The sequence below is a fragment of the Schistocerca piceifrons genome, chromosome 3 (genome assembly GCF_021461385.2).
Source record: "Schistocerca piceifrons isolate TAMUIC-IGC-003096 chromosome 3, iqSchPice1.1, whole genome shotgun sequence".
NCBI lineage: Eukaryota > Metazoa > Arthropoda > Insecta > Orthoptera > Acrididae > Schistocerca > Schistocerca piceifrons.
In genome coordinates, this window is record NC_060140.1 from 105506205 (window position 1) to 105523538 (window position 17334).

Below are 17334 nucleotides of genomic sequence, written 5' to 3' on the forward strand. Positions count from 1 at the left end.
ATCTGATGTAATATTACTTCTATAATATATTCCTCCTTATTTTTTCGATATTATTAATTGTAGATGTGTATGTTTTGTCTGATTTACTGCCACAGTTACATACACAGTCTTACGTAATAGCTATGTCTGTGCCACGTTATAACATACATGCCTATTCAACAATTTTACTTGTTGGCCAAGCACCATACAGAAATAATTTGACTTGGAACCAATGGTCTCAGCTCTTAGATGGCCTGCCAGATTATTTTGATATATTTGGTCTCTACATTTAATTTTAAAAGAACTGAAACTTTTTGGTTAGTGACCAAGTCAGCTTTTCTTCACCTTTATCTTACTGTATGAGGAAAAATGACCAACAGATTCTATAAACATTTTTAACAGTTTAACAATGCTGTATGTTGCACTGGCCAACGCCAATGGGAGGGGTCAGCGACTGACCCCACAACCATCACACATTCTCTATTTAGGATAAATCACATTACTTACGTATTTCCATATTTTTGGTAGATTATAAGATTAAAATGTTGATAATTGTTATTGGGAAAGGGTTTCTGGGACATTTTAGTAAAAAATAAATAGTTTTTTTACATTTATTTTTATTAATTTCACAATTACAAGGATTACTCAGATTCACATTCAGAACACTTTACAATACGAACTACTTCTTCTTTCTTGGTGTGTGCAGGGCAGATATACTTCCTGCAAGAAGTGAAAGCCTTCATGTACTTACGGTCTTTGCTTCTGACACATAAGTAAGAGCGTCCTTTCTTTGACAGATTATGCACAGCTGCATGTGTTACTTTCCGTTGCGGCTCCGTAACGTTGTTTCCTCTGCTCACAGTACCTTGATTTTGATTACACTCATACCCAAAATTTGATAACGCTGTAGTGTATTTTGAATGTAGGCCTACAGCAGCCGGCCGGTGTGACCGTGCGGTTCTAGGCGCTTCAGTCTGGAACCGCGTGACTGCTATGGCCGCAGTTTCGAATCCTGCCTTGGGCATGGATGTGTGTGATGTCCTTAGGTTAGTTAGGTTTAAGCTGTTCTAAGTTCTAGGGGACTGATGACCACAGATGTTAAGTCCCATAGTGCTCAGAGCCATTTGAACCATTTTTTAGCCTACAGCAGTTTGAGCGTGTCTTTTCATGTTGAGGTCACAAAGTCCACGAGCAAGATCTTTCAGGTACTTCTTTCTTCCAGAACTCTTTTTTGGGTAATTCTTTGTCCATTCCTTGTGTGTATCTTGAAATACAACAGATGAATTGTATGCTGCTATGTCAATCAAGTTGAAAAACACCGCCATTGCCCATCAACGCGTTGCTCGATGGCAGCTGTGCGTTCTTACACACTTATCGAATGTATCCACTCCTGACTTTCTGTCCAAGGTAACATTTTTACCCGGTTGTTTCAAGTTAGACATTTCTATCAATCTTCTAACTATTTCAGGGCCACCGTTATGGTTCTTCTCATTAGCGTGCTTTCCAGTGTAGGGATCCGCAGCGAAGCAGTGCTACACCTTCAGTTATAACAATCGCTATAACTCAACAATGAGTGTAAACCAAAATCTGTTCTTATTGTCAATTGTAGCAATTATAATTACGATAAATGTCGTGTATTTATTTAATAAACTACTGAGCACGACAGGAGGTTTAGCCTAAAAACTTCGTTGGGGTCAGTTACTGACCCCCGCATTGGTATGCAACTGTTAAGGTATTGTTATGGAAAGGGAAAGTTGCCACTCACCATATAGCAGAGATGCTGAGTCGCAGGAAGCCACAACAAAAAGACTGTCACAAATAAAGCTTTTGACAAGTATGGCCTTGAGAAGGGCCGAAAGCTTTATTTGTGACAGTCTTTTTGTTGTGCCTATCTGTGACTCAGCATCTCTGCTAAATGGTGAGTGGTAACTTTCCTTTCCATGATATTGTTACATTCCATCATGGATTTTTCATTGTTTGACATTTCTTCACTTGTTTTTCTACTTGTTATTTCATTTTGTATTTTCACTATAAATGAAGTTTTAATAGATTTTTTTTTTTTTTTTTTTTGCCTCATGTTTTGCAACATTTATCCCTGTTCTTGGCACTTCCTTTCTTTGCTTTTTTGATTAGTATTACAAGTGGAATATTTAATTGATAACTTACTTAATATACAGATTTTCAATGCTTTCTGAAATACTGTGATAACAATAAATTCGAGGAATTCATAACCAGAAACATTTTCTAAGTGAGTGGAGGCATCATAACCAGAAACATTTTCTAAGTCGGTACCAGAAAAGATGGTTCAATAAGAACTTCTACAGCAAAGTCAATTTCATCTGTCAAAATAAAATAATACTGGAGGAAATGAGGCTAATCAAGAAATGTGTAGGGAAATCATGTGGAGTAGTAGGTCAACTGAGATTTGATGGGATGTGGCGGATGAAATTACTAAAGAAAATGTGAAAATCTTAATGTTTAGAAATGTCAGATGCAACCATTGATTAGTCATATGCAACAATTGATTATTCATAGGTAAAGGAAGAACAGGCTGAAGTAGATGGATAGATCTGACACAAATCAATAGTAACAGAGGAAGAATAAAGAACAAGCACAACATAGACAAGAAAAAGGAAATGCAGGAGATACAAGAGAACCAATGTGGAATGTAAATCAGAGATGAGAAATGGAAGTTAAATAAATGGGGAAGATTGCAGAGATGTGAGGGGAATGGAGAAGTGTATAAAAAATTAGACAACAACAGTAATGATTCGTGAAAGTTGTGGCTAGATGGATGGAAGAACAAAACACCTCTTGTAGAGCATTTTCCAATCCTAGAGCTTCTGATGGGATGATGTTTGCAGAAAGAAAGTGTTAGAAATAATACAAATCAGTCATAAGGTGAAACAAGCACTGATTTAATGGCTTTTGGATTGAACAGCATGCTCTTTGATAGGCTTTGTGTATTACCATTATAAGCTTTCAGTTTATTCGATTTTCAGCGACAGCTTATCGGCCCATGTGCCAAAATGCTGATAGTGTGCGGCATTTCATAGGTGTGCCTCATCAACAGTGAGGTTATAAATTGGTGGTTGGGGCAATTCACAACAAAATAATTCATTATGAGAGTAATCATAAGAACATGAATCATATAGCAAGGTTTATCACAAGTTTTCAAATATCATCTTTTACTAATTTTTGCTCTGTCCTTTTCCCGACATCTGAACATGGGGTCATGGTGTCATTGTGGTTTTACTAAAAAATTCTTCATCAATCTATTTTCTCACCCCCCCCCCCCCCTCCCCCTCCCAGCCTGTACATCGTCCCCCTCTCTGCCCAACCTGACCCCAACTGTTGCATATTTTATTCAATGAACTTGTCAGATGTATTCTTTTTGTTTTCTAACACACAGCTAATGAGATAGAACAGCCTGCCAACAGTAATATAAAATGAGATTCAAAAGCTATGTTTATATAATAAGGCTAGTGACATACAACATCTTGATTATATTCAATTCTTCTTTCATAAACTCTCTACACAGAAGTAATATTTCTGTAGCAGAGTATAGGACAATGAAGCTTATTTTTCAGCAGATCTAGCTTCATATTGAGAATGTTCTTGTCTTTTAGTTTGTCATAGATTTTTGCTTCCAAATTGTGGGGTGTTGAGCATTTAATTTTATTATTGTAATTGATGAATACCAAGTACCTATTAACTTGTCTTTATTTCTTGTATTACATTAAGGAAATAACTGTATATGATATAAATTCTGATTTTCTATTTATAAACATAGCAATTCCACAGACATTTATGGAAGGGATGTTAAAAGTTCTATGTTTCAAATAATGGATGACATGGTTTCCTTGGCTGTGTGGGCCACATGTTCATAATTTATGCCGTAGCTTTGCTAGGGACATAACATTGTTTAAACTTCCCCAAGAAACAACATTGTCTTCTTACTGGTTGACAGTTACTATGGTATGTTGCTTTATGTAGCTCCATGATACTACCACAAGATAAGATTCGCACTGCAAATGCAAAGCTATATAATTTACTAACTAGCTAAATATGGTGCATATTCCAGTTGAAATTTTCATGTAGAATTAATCCTATAAATTTAACAGAATCCACTTACCCCAGGAATGGCCAAGAATTTGGTATGCAAGGAGTGTTCTTGCATGCGTGCATAGCTCTCCCATCTGGCTGCACACTTCCCCCTACCTCCGTACAATGTTGTCTGAGCATGAGGATGGGAAAGTGAAAGAAGCAGCAAATGCAGCGCTTACAGATAGCAATGCAGTCACACTGCATGTAACTTAGTTTTATGTTTCATATTTGTCAGTAATCTAGATCACAAACAAAACAAATTTTCGATATTATTTAATTAGGTATTTTTGTGTGCTGAAGACATAATTTTTATCTGCTACAAAGTGTCGGTATAGAGAGAGGTGCAGACAGATTCATAAATTTTCAAACGCAGGTTGCCACATAATCATAACTTATTTAGTTTCATAATCAAAAAAACCCTTTCACCCACGTATGTTGATCGAAATTAAGGAGATGTGGAAACTCGTCCTGAGGAAAACAGTTTATACCTCATGTATAGTTATAACATAAAATAATTTCTCTCTTAAACAGGAATTTCATTGCAGATCAATCAGTTCCATCTGCACATGCTCATGGGCACTTTAAACTGAAATGGTAGATGTAAGAAGGGCAGTGTCCGGAACATGTTTAGCAAACTATCTTTGTAATTCTTTCAAGGTCATAATTAATTATTCGAAATCCATGTTTTCTTTGATGCCATTGAGCTTAAGGAATTAGACAGTGTTTTTTGCCAAACTTTGTCTCTTCCACAATGTGATCTTCTTTTTAAATGCTTCCCCATCAGATCAGAAATAAGTTGTTTCACACCTTGCAACAGCTTATTGTGGGCAATGTGCAGACAAGTCCATGTAAAATGCAGTGTCTGCTGTCTATTCCAGATGTTCTAATTTTTGTTACTGCTTTCCTTTTTCCTTCAGAAATTCAACAATAGTGGGTTTGAAATCAGAAATTTTTTGTAGGTATGCCCCTTCATGTAACCGATGTACTTTACATTATTCTATGTACAACTCCATAGAAAACTGTTGCAACCGACAGTGGAATAATGTGTGCAACTTCAGAAAATTTACTACTCATACCATCAATTTCATCATATCCTTCATGTCTGCAAATTTATCACAAAATGCTTTTTGATGTCAGAACAATGAATCCTATCTGTCACTTTTGTAATTTTTTGCTCTTTCATTGTCAACTAAATCTTTAAATTCTTTCTACGTGGTGTTATCAAGCAAGTGCAAAAACTTGATAGTGGTGCTCCCCCCTCCCTCCCTCCCTCCCTCTCTCGAGTGTTTGAGATAGGATGTCAAAAATTTTTTAAAAATCGAATTTTCTAAAATATGTTCATTTTGTAGTGGGCACCTTCCTGAAGGGTTTGATACATAAAACATATGTTCGATGAAATGTAAGACATGTTACTTAAAACGTGTGCCAAAGTGTAGTGCCAGGCCTCTTCACACAGCATTTTTCTATACACATCACTGTATTTTGCTCTGTGGAATTCAAATGTGTATATTTTGTAATGGTATCCATAAAACCTATATTCAGGACAGTGGAAATTAAAATGTCCTGTGGTGCCTCTCCTGCTTCTAGTTGGCCGGTTTGAGATCCTTATCCCCCTTAAAAAAAACAACCTCAAACTTAATACTTAGTGGGATTATTTGTAACTGGGAGTTTAAGTACACTGCATAAAATTTGTGCTCTTTATTGCCTATTAGCTAATAACTTTCTCTTTTGTTGATATAAAATTGAATATAGTAAACACAAAAACCAGTAAAGACAAGACTAGCAAAACAGTACACATTTCTTCAATCCTAAGGTCCCAGTATTTTTTCCTCTCTAATTTTGCTACAGTTTTACATGGTGTGCTTTACTTTCAGTGGAAGAATCTATTACCTCATCAAATTTCGTTACACATTTTGCTGCATGAAAACTCAAAATTTCGTTGTCTAATACTGAAAATGCTGTTAATACATATAGTACCCATGACTGGTGTGGTTTCTCAATTTGATTTGATTACATCTGTTTTGACACTGTCTGCTAGATAAAATGAAATAGGCCTTTCTGATATTGCAGCAATTGTAACACATGTCAAGTAAATGTGGTTGTTTTGGCACAAATGGTCATTTTTACCCACATCATTTACACACATAACACCATGGGAAAGCTTTTATTTCTAAATGCGATGGGGATTCTCCTGGCAGACATATTATGCACACATTCAAAAATCAACTTATGATTTGTCCCAAAATCAACTTAGAATGTGTTCAGAAAGCAACAGGTCTGTGTTACAAAATCATTTGCATAATCGACAGACCAATGTACACTGAATGCTAGGCGCTTTGTGAATATGAATTTGGTGTCCCCTGAAATTGTCACCTGGGGCAGATACCCTAATAGTTACGTAACTCACCATCACTCATAATAACAAAATTACTGACATGCGAATGCAGCCATGGGTAGCAGGTTGTGTGTGTGTGTGTGTGTGTGTGTGTGTGTGTGTGTGTGTGTGTGTGTGTGTGTGTGTGTGTGTAATCAGTATTCAACAACCAGAAGAGATAATGAATTGGATAGGCATGCATAAAGGATAAGTAATTGGTTATCATCCATCGTACATGACTATCCATTGTTGTGCACATCTTCTACTGGATGAGTAGTGATCTGTCCTCACATATATTTATTTTTTGTAACAAGTGTTACACCCACAGCATAGTAGTGAATAAATTTGTATCATTCAAAAGTGGTGAAGTTTCAAATGTTTACAAGACTCATAACACTGGACTGTTCAGTATTAACTGTAATATTTGAAACATTATTAATCAGGTACTATATAAGTAATTTTGGATTGTTCCAGTCCGTCGAGTGCCTCCACAGTTCTCAATCCCTCCACCAGAGGTTCAGGAGGTGATGTTGGGTGCAGACCTCAAGCTTACGTGTGTTGCTGTTGGATCACCAATGCCTTATGTCAAGTGGCGTAAAGGTCTTGATAAAGACATTACTTCAGATGACAAATTACCAATTGGTAAAAATGTGCTGGAGCTTACAAACATACAAGAATCAGCAAATTATACATGTGTTGCTGCTAGTGCACTAGGTGTCATAGAGGCAACAACAAGTGTGAAAGTACAGAGTAAGTAATTTAGTCTGTATTTAATGCCTCATTTAGATGTTACATAAAAAATTCCAAAACTGTAATTTAGTGTGATACCTCAGGGAAGGCAGCTACTTACATCAGTATTGTTGTAATAACATTTTTTGTTAATACCAAGTGGAGTGTTCTCAAGTATTTTGTAGTATATGTCATTTTAAAAGAAACTTGATATTATACAGGATGTGTCACAATTAATTAAATGCATTATATTATAAAGTAAGAAAAACTTCTAAATTAGAAAATGTGCAACAATCAGGGTTGCAGGATGACATGAATATGTGACAGATACAAATGCCTACTTTGCAGTCACTAAGAGAGGAGCACCCGCAGGTGTGCTGAGAAGTAAATGGATAGGGAACATGAATATGTTGTCGTTTCTGTCTTGTGTGAAGACTGTTTCTTTATTTCCTATCTTCAGGAGTATAGAGATAATTTATTAAAAAATCAAAAAACCGTGTACCTATACAGCTATGCAACAAAAGGTCCATTAATTTGTCAGTGTGCTGAAATTTAGGCCTTCCTTGATGATCATTCTGATAGTTTTCTTAACCTGCAGCTCTTCCAGGACCACCAACAGATGTCACTGTGTCAGATGTCACAGCCACATCGGTTCGCCTATCCTGGAAATATCGCAATCCAGAAGATCCTCAATACTATGTAATTCAGTACAAACCAAAGTATGCCAACCAAGCATACAGTGAAATCTCTGGCATTATAACAATGTACTACACTGTGAGGGGACTTAGTCCTTACACAGAATACGAGCTCTTCGTCATTGCTGTGAACAACATTGGCCGTGGACCGCCCAGTGCCCCAGCAGTTGTCACAACAGGCGAGACAAGTGGGTTTTCATTTGTTAATAGTTAATTATTTGATTCAACTGTGCGTATGTTTCCATTACATATTCTGTGAATACTGTAAGGTTTGGTCGCTGTGAACACCTGATTATGTTAAGGAAGATGTTCAGCTACTCTAAATAAATAATCTCTCTCTCTCTCTCTCTCTCTCTCTCTCACACACTCACACACACACACACACACACACATTCACTCACTCTCTTTCTCACTGTGTGTTTGATGCTTCACTGTCTACCCAGCAACTGTGTGGACATAAATAATGGAATTCTAAAATCAGAATTGCTTTTTTAATAGGCTGTGATGAAAAGAATACAGGGAAAGGGACAAGTCCTTACTGCAAATAATACATTTTCCTGGAGCATGCTTACATGTTAATATAATGCCATTAATTAAAAACAGCGATTCATATCTTTTCTCATTTTTTCAATATGCATCATATTTTTTGCATTATATTCCCAAATGAACAGTATCTTCTTTTACAAACTGAATAAAGCATGTTTGTATTGAAGTATTTCAGTTTTTACTTAGTTACCTCTGCATTAATTTTCTTGCTATTATACAATATGTACAGATCAATAGATAAATTAAAAATGAAAAAAATGTATACATAGTTATCTGAACTGTTGAACCTTGTGAGGATGAGGGAGGCCGAGTTTTATCACATTTTGGCCACCCAAGTCCTCACAGCAGATAGGTCCCTCTCGTTTTGGGATCTGAGTGACCTTCTCCACCTTTCCCTTACTCCACCCTGATGAAAGAACTATATAACTTATCTAGAATAGGAGACAGATTTAGTGCAGTTTTCCTTAGAAGAAATTATATTTTTGCATAATAGGTGTGTGTGTGTGTGTTTATTTTATTTTTTCCACAGGCATGAGCACATGTATGCATGCACATTCTGTGCACATTCAAGTGCGTGGTGCATGTGCGCATGCACAGAGAGAGAGAGAGAGAGAGAGAGAGAGAGAGAGAGAGAGAGAGAGAGAGAGAGAGAGAGAAGTAGGGCATGCAGGATTTCATATCACTTCTATCCATATATTACTGCATAATTTGGAACAAGTTAAAAATTAAATGTGACAAAATAATACAGTTATGTCTACAGAATGACAGGAATATATAACACGCATTCTTCTTCATACATTCCTTTCTGATTGTTAGTTTTCTGCTTCAAGTTAGAGATTATGAAAATGTTGCTGCTTCTCTCAAACTAACGTTAGCAATTTCCTTCCTTTGGTGCTGTACTATAATTTGCTTTTTGGTATCTGTGGCTTATAGTCAATATATTCAGACAAAATATGTAAATGAGTGTGCTTAAAAAAAAAGTTTTATCCCAGTTCATATGACCAACAGAACCAAATAGTACAACGTCTTCTCTCCTCCAGCCGTGTTTATTTCAAATATTGCGACTCTTAACTACTCCACACAAAAATTTACATAACTCATAATCCTTTCAATGAAATTTTTTCATGCCAACAGTAGTTTTTAACAGTAGTCTTGTTTAGCTAAAACTGAAAATTTTTGTAAGATTTTTTGTACCCTAGTATTTTTTGACTTAAGAAGAGAATTTTTTAAAATTTGCGTCATTTTTATTTGCAATTTTTGAAGAGCTAATTTTTCAATTTTCATGCCCAATCTCGGAAACTATTCGATGGATGGCATTTATCTCAAACTTGGAATCTAATCGATGGATGTAAGTTGTAATTTTCTAATGTGTAGTCTTACTGTTTGTGAGGTGTTGCGCAAATGAGAGAGAGCAAATTAGTAAATGTTTAGCTGCTTTTTGTCTCCAACCCTCTTTGAATCTAAATGCTGGTAGTGTGTGCTATGTCGAGCACTTACGTATCCACTATTATATCACTGCTTTGATGTCACTGTAATTTCATCTCACAATGCCTTTCATTCTCTCATAGCACTCACAAGTAGGTTAAAAACTCTTTAACCTGTGTTAGATGCCGTACCACACCAATCTGGTATGTTGTTAATTTTTTCTTCATCCAATGATTTAATTATTTTCCTGCTTGGTATTCACCAGTTCAGCAGCACTGCAATGTGCACTTTATAAAATATCTGCACTCTGAGTTTTAGAATATAACAGTTGTCACTTACTAACTAATTTCATTTTTTGTCAACAGTGTTACATTGTTATTAATAACTCATTGCATGTCAACATTCCTGAAAATTTGACATAAAAATTTTGTTTTTAATTGTCGAATAATAATAGTGAAATATTGGTTTAAAACTCTCAAATACTGATTATATAAGTTTGTGATATTGTGAGAATATAATTAAATAGTCTACAAACTTGTAGCCCCATCTTTATACACAATAGATTAATTGAAATTTTATTTTGCCTTTCTAGCTGATTCTTCCTATGGAGGTGGCAGTAAGTTGGAGACTTTTTCATTAATGTGGTCTGCATGTGTTGCTTTTGCTTGTGTGTGCTTGTGTTTTATTGCTAAGTTACTTTGAGCAGGTACACCATAACATGATGACATCTTTGTGGAAATACTGCTACGCATTTGTTGAAGGAAACAAAGGGGGAGGGGGGGGGGAGATAAGATTGAACTAATGTCTTCTTTCATCAAACGAATTCTTTTTTTTCTTTTTTTCATCATACTAAAATAGAACTCACATAATAGATCACAGGGAGATGGGGACAAATCGAGAAGGAATTTCTGAGTAGAGAAAGGCAGTGTTAGCTTGAGTGATGGTACTGCGGAATCAAGTAAAAGACAGTGAGAATCACTGACTGAGCTTGTTTCTTCTCATCTGTGGTTATTACCCTATTTTCTATGCTCCAGATATATGAGCACATTATACACATCTCTTGCTATGTTACTATCTGAATACCTACCAAGCCATGAGGCATAGGTGTTCTCATATGAGATTAACAATTTATTGTTTTCTTTATGGCTGTTACAAAAGATAAAAGTTTGTTGTAAAGAATGTTTTGAAAAGCTTTTATTCTTATTTCAAAACTTTCTTTGCTTATAATGCTCACTTGCATATTGTGTAATGCACTTTTTTCAGATTAGTGTTTTCCTTTTGCATGTTGTGGGACATGTGAAGTAGTTTATTAAGAGTATGCAATTGAAATTGTTCTCTTAGGACTATCCTGGACCCATGTTAACAAATTTGAGGAAATGCTGTTCACATTTCCTCACCATACTTATGACAATAGTTATCATGTATTTTATAGGTGGGTAATGGAGCCCGTCAGGAAAACAGCAGGTAGGTCGGGAAAGTAGGTCAGTGTGCATTTGGTATGCTTGTAGGAAGGTCTTGTCTAAGATAGCCTGAAAATAATATCTCACATCGGTATGAATGATGATTGGGTTTTGAGGCCATACTCAGCTCCTTTAGATACTTGGCAGCTATTGTCGCACACAGAGTGGAAGATGGGTCGTTATTTGCAGCATTTTGCTAAGACTCAATGACAGTCCTCAGATTTCGATTTGGGTGGGAAGTCTAAAATAGAGGCTCAGACAATTCTGCATCGATCTGGGATGGGAGTTTCTCAACCTCCACTATTGACTGAAGAATTGTAGGACCCATTCATCAGGACAGGCATGCACTGAACAAAGAAAGTAGCTAGTGAGTTAGTAGAGTGAGTGTAGCATGTACATGGACAATGTTAGATTAGTATCCCTCCATGCAGTCAGTGTCAAATTACCTGTTGTGATCAAAGAAAGATCTTTCACATTACTCTTGGAGGAGAGCTTAATGTAGCTTGTAGAGCAAAAGAGAGAATATTGATGTAGTATTAGTAAAATGCAGGAGCAGGCCCCAGAATTAACCTCTCGTATTATATCTAACTATGGCCATGTAACATTAGAAACAGATAGCTGTCTGAAACCGAAAGTTTGTAGCAGTGAAATTCAGGTATGATTATGTGTTTCAAGGATAGGTTGGATGGCATTGTTAGCAACATATTTATTGCTGCAAAGAACTCAGTAATATCTACTGATGTTATTACATATCTGAATTTGAAATAATCTGGACAAAGAAAAGCATCAAAAGTGGGTCAAACAGGGTAACATAGGTCGACAAATTTTGTCTTGTTGTCTAGGATTTGCAAGAAAATATGAATTTCTGACTAATCTATTGTGTCAGTCATAAATCTGAAGCCTGTTTCTCTAAAACACATGAGGGTTTTGCACCACCACATCACCACCACCACCACCACCGTTGAAACATATACCCAATGAATTCCGAAAGCAATTACAGGCAGATAGAGGTAAAATGGAACCATAAAATGGTAAAAAATTAATATGAGACACATATAAATCAGAAGAAGCAAATGCGGTGATTTGGACACTTATCAGATGGAGGCATTACGTTTTCCTGTGAATGAACACTGTGTTCTTCCCATTGAGTGTCACTTCTCCTTCATGTGTGATATGCCGCCAGTAGTCAGACATCATGTTTATTCTCCAACAACCTTGGTAATGACAATCCAGAGTTTTAAGTTCCTGATGGAACCGTTCACCGTGTTCCTCTGATGTGTCAGCTAAATTGTCCAGAAAATTGTTTATGTGTGACATTAGACAATGTAGGTTTTGGGAGACTTTACATCCTAACTGTTTAAACAATTATAGCATATCTTCTAACTATGGAAAATCCAGGGTGGAATCTAACAATATTATGAAAAGGAAAGTTGCTACTCATCATATAGCAGAGATGCTGAGTCGTAATAGGTACAACAAAAAGACTGTCACAAATAAAGCTTTCGTGTGTGTGTGTGTGTGTGTGTGTGTGTGTGTGTGTGTGTGTGTGTGTGGTCTATTGTTGATGAAGGTCTTACTGGCCGATAGCTTTATTTGTGACAGTCTTTTTGTTGTGCCTATCTGCAACTCAGCACCTCCATTAAATGCAGAGTATCAACTTTCCTTTTCATAATACTGTAGCATATCTTCTGCTATTTCTCTGTAATAAGGCTGCTCATTCTAGCCAAGGAAATGATGCATAATATTTTTTAAGCTTCTCTAAGCTTGCTGTTCTGTTTCCATAGTTGTGCTTTTAAAATATTCATCACACATCTACTTATGTATATAGAGTCCAACAAATATCCCATTTTTTCAACTTTACAGCTGATATATTTGGGGTTAGTTGCACTGGTATTGGAAATGGTTTCCAGTTTTGTCCTAATTTGATGTGCAGTGGAGGCAATAAAATGTGATGTGGATTAACCAAATGCTCATTCACAATGCTCTTCAATCCCACTATCAGGGTTTTCCTCTGAGACCTCTCTCTGTGACTCCAGTATTCATGATGTGCTCTACTGTCCCACTCACACATTTATAAAGATATCTTTGTGTACCATGTTTGCTGGTTGAGAAGAGTGCCAGTCAGTTTAAAGTCACCACATACAAGCCTCTGGTGTTTTTCACACTTCACATTTTGAAGGAGTACTTTCATGGCACTGTATGTCTCTTTAAGTGTACTGAATATGCGACTGGGATTGATGCTGGTTCATTTCCAATATGTAACAATACTGCTTCCAAACTTTGCTTTGAATAATCTATAAATAACCTCCACTGCCTACTGTGATAATTTTGAACTCCTGCTCTGATTATTAATCCAGTGACGTCTTTGTAAAACACTGTTAAACCATCTTCCACAATATTTCCCTGATGCCATTATTACGATTTTTTACACTTTGGAAGTACATTATTTTCACTGAGACATGATCACAGAAGTTGTGCTGAGTCTTTCTTGAGTCCCATGTCTTTCATCAAATTGTTAAGTTCTGTTTGAGTAAGAGGTTTTGGGTTAGTTTCAGTACTACATTCGGAATAACAAGATTCACTTTTTACATGAGTTACTGCGACTTCAGAGAATTTATGTGTATCCACTGACATTGCTAGAGATGAGATTGGCAGCTCTGGACCAAGAGGTAGAGTTCTGATTAGCAAAACTAAGTTCAGATACCAGATTTTGTTTAAGTTTCTTCATTGTATCCCACTACTTCTTCCCGTTGCACCGTACCATGAGAATAGTGAAGTTGAAACATTTCATTTTACCTTCACTCCATTTCCACATAAAGGGTGGTGCAAATGATTTGCTCTGATCTTAGACCTTCATGATGAAATAAGCGAAATATGATTTTTGCATAAATTCTGTTATTTGTCAACAAATTATCATGTAAGTTCCATATGGAACAAAATATATATGGGCTCTTCACACATTGCCTTCCTGAGCAAATTTTTGGTGAAATAATATCACTCACAACAACATGTGTAAGCACCTTATTTAGCTCTCACACTCACTCGACTCTTGATTTCTGCAGCGTCAACTTTGGAGGTCAGCTTTGGAACGTCAGCTTTGAAGGTCGTTTCCCATGTCAACCTGTGTAATCAGTTGCTAGTTACAGAATGGGGAGCTTCATGATGAAGACTTGTGCCACAGCCAAAGATTCATGTAAGATTGTTCTGAACGTCTTGTTTGAAAATTACTTTGAGCAGATAGAAAACTAACTCTTCACATGTTAATGACCAACAGACCCAAACTTTTCAGATCAGTTAGTGTAGGTAGTGGCATCACTGATAGTAAATCTGGTATAAACTCGATGACTACAGGCATTATAAAGAATGTTAAGAAGTGTAAGAAAATATTTTTGCTTCACAAGAGTGACAAGGTACAAATTACAAAGTACAAGAGCAGTCAGCACTAAATATTTAGCTCAACAAAAAGTTGCTCAGTTACTGTACATAAACAGTTCCTCCTGTCAGTCATCAAAGAAATGTCAGAATAGTGGTTATTGAGATGTAATCACATATAGGAAAACCAACTAAAATGATTCATTATGACATTTTTGACGAATGAAAATCACCTGTATAAAATAGTTGTGCCAGATGTACCCTCCACCTGACACCAGACAGGTAGTTTGTGGAGTATAGATGTTGTTGTAGATCTATTGTCTATCTCAGTAAACATTTCTGAATTTGATTTGTGTTGTGAAATGATGTGGTACATGGAGTGTAGTTAGTCCAATTTAACAATGTTTGAGTCACATGAAATCTGATTAATTGCATGTGAAACAGATAAAGGTTTGACTGTTTTGGTTTTATGTTCAAAAATGGCTCTGAGCACTATGAGACTCAACTGCTGAGGTCATTAGTCCCCTAGAACTTAGAACTAGTTAAACCGAACTAACCTAAGGACATCACAAACATCCATGCCCGAGGCAGGATTCGAACCTGCGACCGTAGCGGTCTTGCGGTTCCAGACTGCAGCGCCTTTAACCGCACGGTTTTATGTATAACAGGGCTGAACCAAAACTAATAGTGTACTATTGATATTAGTAACATACTTTGGATAAATTATTTGGACACTTATACATCCATTTTGAGAAACTTTAAGTAGATATTTATTCATATTGTTTTAGTCAAGTACAAATAACTAACAATTTTTGAGGGACAAAGGAGCATCTGCTTACCACTCAATAATGAGGTTATCAATGCATCAAAAGCAAAAAAGTTTAGTAGCAGAAAGATGTTTGAATAGTGAAGCAAGATGCTTTGTATTTTAAGGTAATCTACTACTACTTCCAAGAAGTGTATATGAAATCAGGATATGCTGTTCAACTCTTACTTTTAAAAAGTCACTTCTCCAAGAGATACTACTCCTTTTCTGTGCGCCTCATATTTCTCAAGGTTTCAGTTTTTTGTTAGTTTATAGTTCCCAAAATTACGATTATTAACAAAGGTGTCACTACTAGTTTTCCTGTAAACAGTGAAATTAACTACATGTTGATATAAAAATTTGAAAGTAGATGTTGATGAAGAGTGAGATTCCACAAGCAGCGTGTCATAAGGGAAGAGTTGGAAGAATAACATTAGAAGTCATTCAAAGAGGGAGATGGGAGCAGTGAAAGTGAAACAGAAATAGCATCCAACTTAGTAAGAAATCTCTGTCTGTCAACTTTACTGTTCTTAAATTTTTTGGTTATGTTTAATACATTATCTGCGCCCTTCAGAAAAGAGATGTTATTACTACAGTTGTATAGGCAATGCAGACAGAGAGAGACAGAGAGTGAGAAAGAGAGAATGAAAATACAAAGAAAAAAATGAGGAGGATGAAAACAGAGCATGGTGCAAATTCAGGTATGAACTAAAAGGCAACAAAGTATTTTGCTGCTTTCACCTATGAAGCCCAAAATGCAGATTTATTCTTTCGTAGTTAAGCTTTGATAGGATATGTTACTTGCTAATTAGTGTGTTCTAGAGCTGTGGCCATGATTTGTGAATGTAAACACTATAGTTATTCCTGTTTCTCATCAATAATATCCCAATCTGTCATCTTTACTGTTCTTAAAGCTTTTGGTTACATTTAATACGTTATCTACCCAATAGTTGTTTGAGATTTTGTGGTATCTCTGTTGCTGTTGTTACAGGTTTTTGCTTTTGCCGATGCTGCACAGTTAAATGTTGTGTTTTCTGCACTTGTTTTAATTTTACCAATTATTATTGCATATTTGAATAATCATCTTGCTAATGGTCATGATCTTTCATTTGTATTGCATCCAGTACTTTTTATTTCTGGGACCATCAATGTGTAGAGGTGATTTCATGACAGGAGTGTTTGCTATGTTGTTCTTAACGTATGCGTCTTCAATTGTGCAGAACCAGGGACGGCACCCAGGAATGTCCAAGTCCGGCCACTGAGTTCCAGCACGGTGGTGATTCAGTGGGATGAGCCTGAGACACCTAATGGACAAGTCACTGTAAGCACAGTTTTTGTATCTAAAATACATTAATCTCTGCTGTATCTCCTTTTTTTCCCACTTAGATTCAAATTAGCTACTACGATATGGGATTAAGAATGTGTATTTCTTTCTTACTAGTTTGAAGACCCTGAAATTTGTTACTGAGAATACATCATTTCATAAATAAGGTGATTTTATACCACAATGTGAACAAAGTATATAGTTAATAATTTTATGATAAGGATAGAGTGCTACTCACCATGTAGTGGAGATGTTGAGTTGCAGACAGGCACAACTGCTAAAAAAGTGAGCTTTCTACCAACAAGGCAGTCTTCTAAAGTAGACATACACACACATTCACACAAACACAACTCACACACATTACCACAGTCTCTGGCCAATGAGGCCAGACTGTGAGCAACTGTGTATTATGGGACAAGCAATCTAGGTGGAGGGGTCATGATCTTTCATTTGTATGGAATCCAGTACTTTTTATTTCTGAGACCATGCAGACTGACAGCTTGTTGGCTATCATGGCC

General features: G+C 36.3%; 1 protein-coding gene across 3 annotated transcripts in view; it reads left to right on the forward strand.

Moving 5' to 3' along the window:
* Positions 1-17334, forward strand: part of LOC124790089 (tyrosine-protein phosphatase Lar) — a 537690-nt gene that overhangs the window by 415193 nt on the left and 105163 nt on the right. For 2 of the 3 annotated variants that reach the window (XM_047257656.1, XM_047257657.1), the window contains exons 4-6: positions 6935-7210; positions 7788-8072; positions 16713-16813. In XM_047257656.1, coding sequence (XP_047113612.1) covers positions 6935-7210; positions 7788-8072; positions 16713-16813 — 662 coding nt within the window. Of the gene's footprint in view, positions 1-6934; positions 7211-7787; positions 8073-10447; positions 10472-16712; positions 16814-17334 lie in introns of all 3 variants that reach the window. The other variant, XM_047257655.1, reaches the window with a different exon arrangement.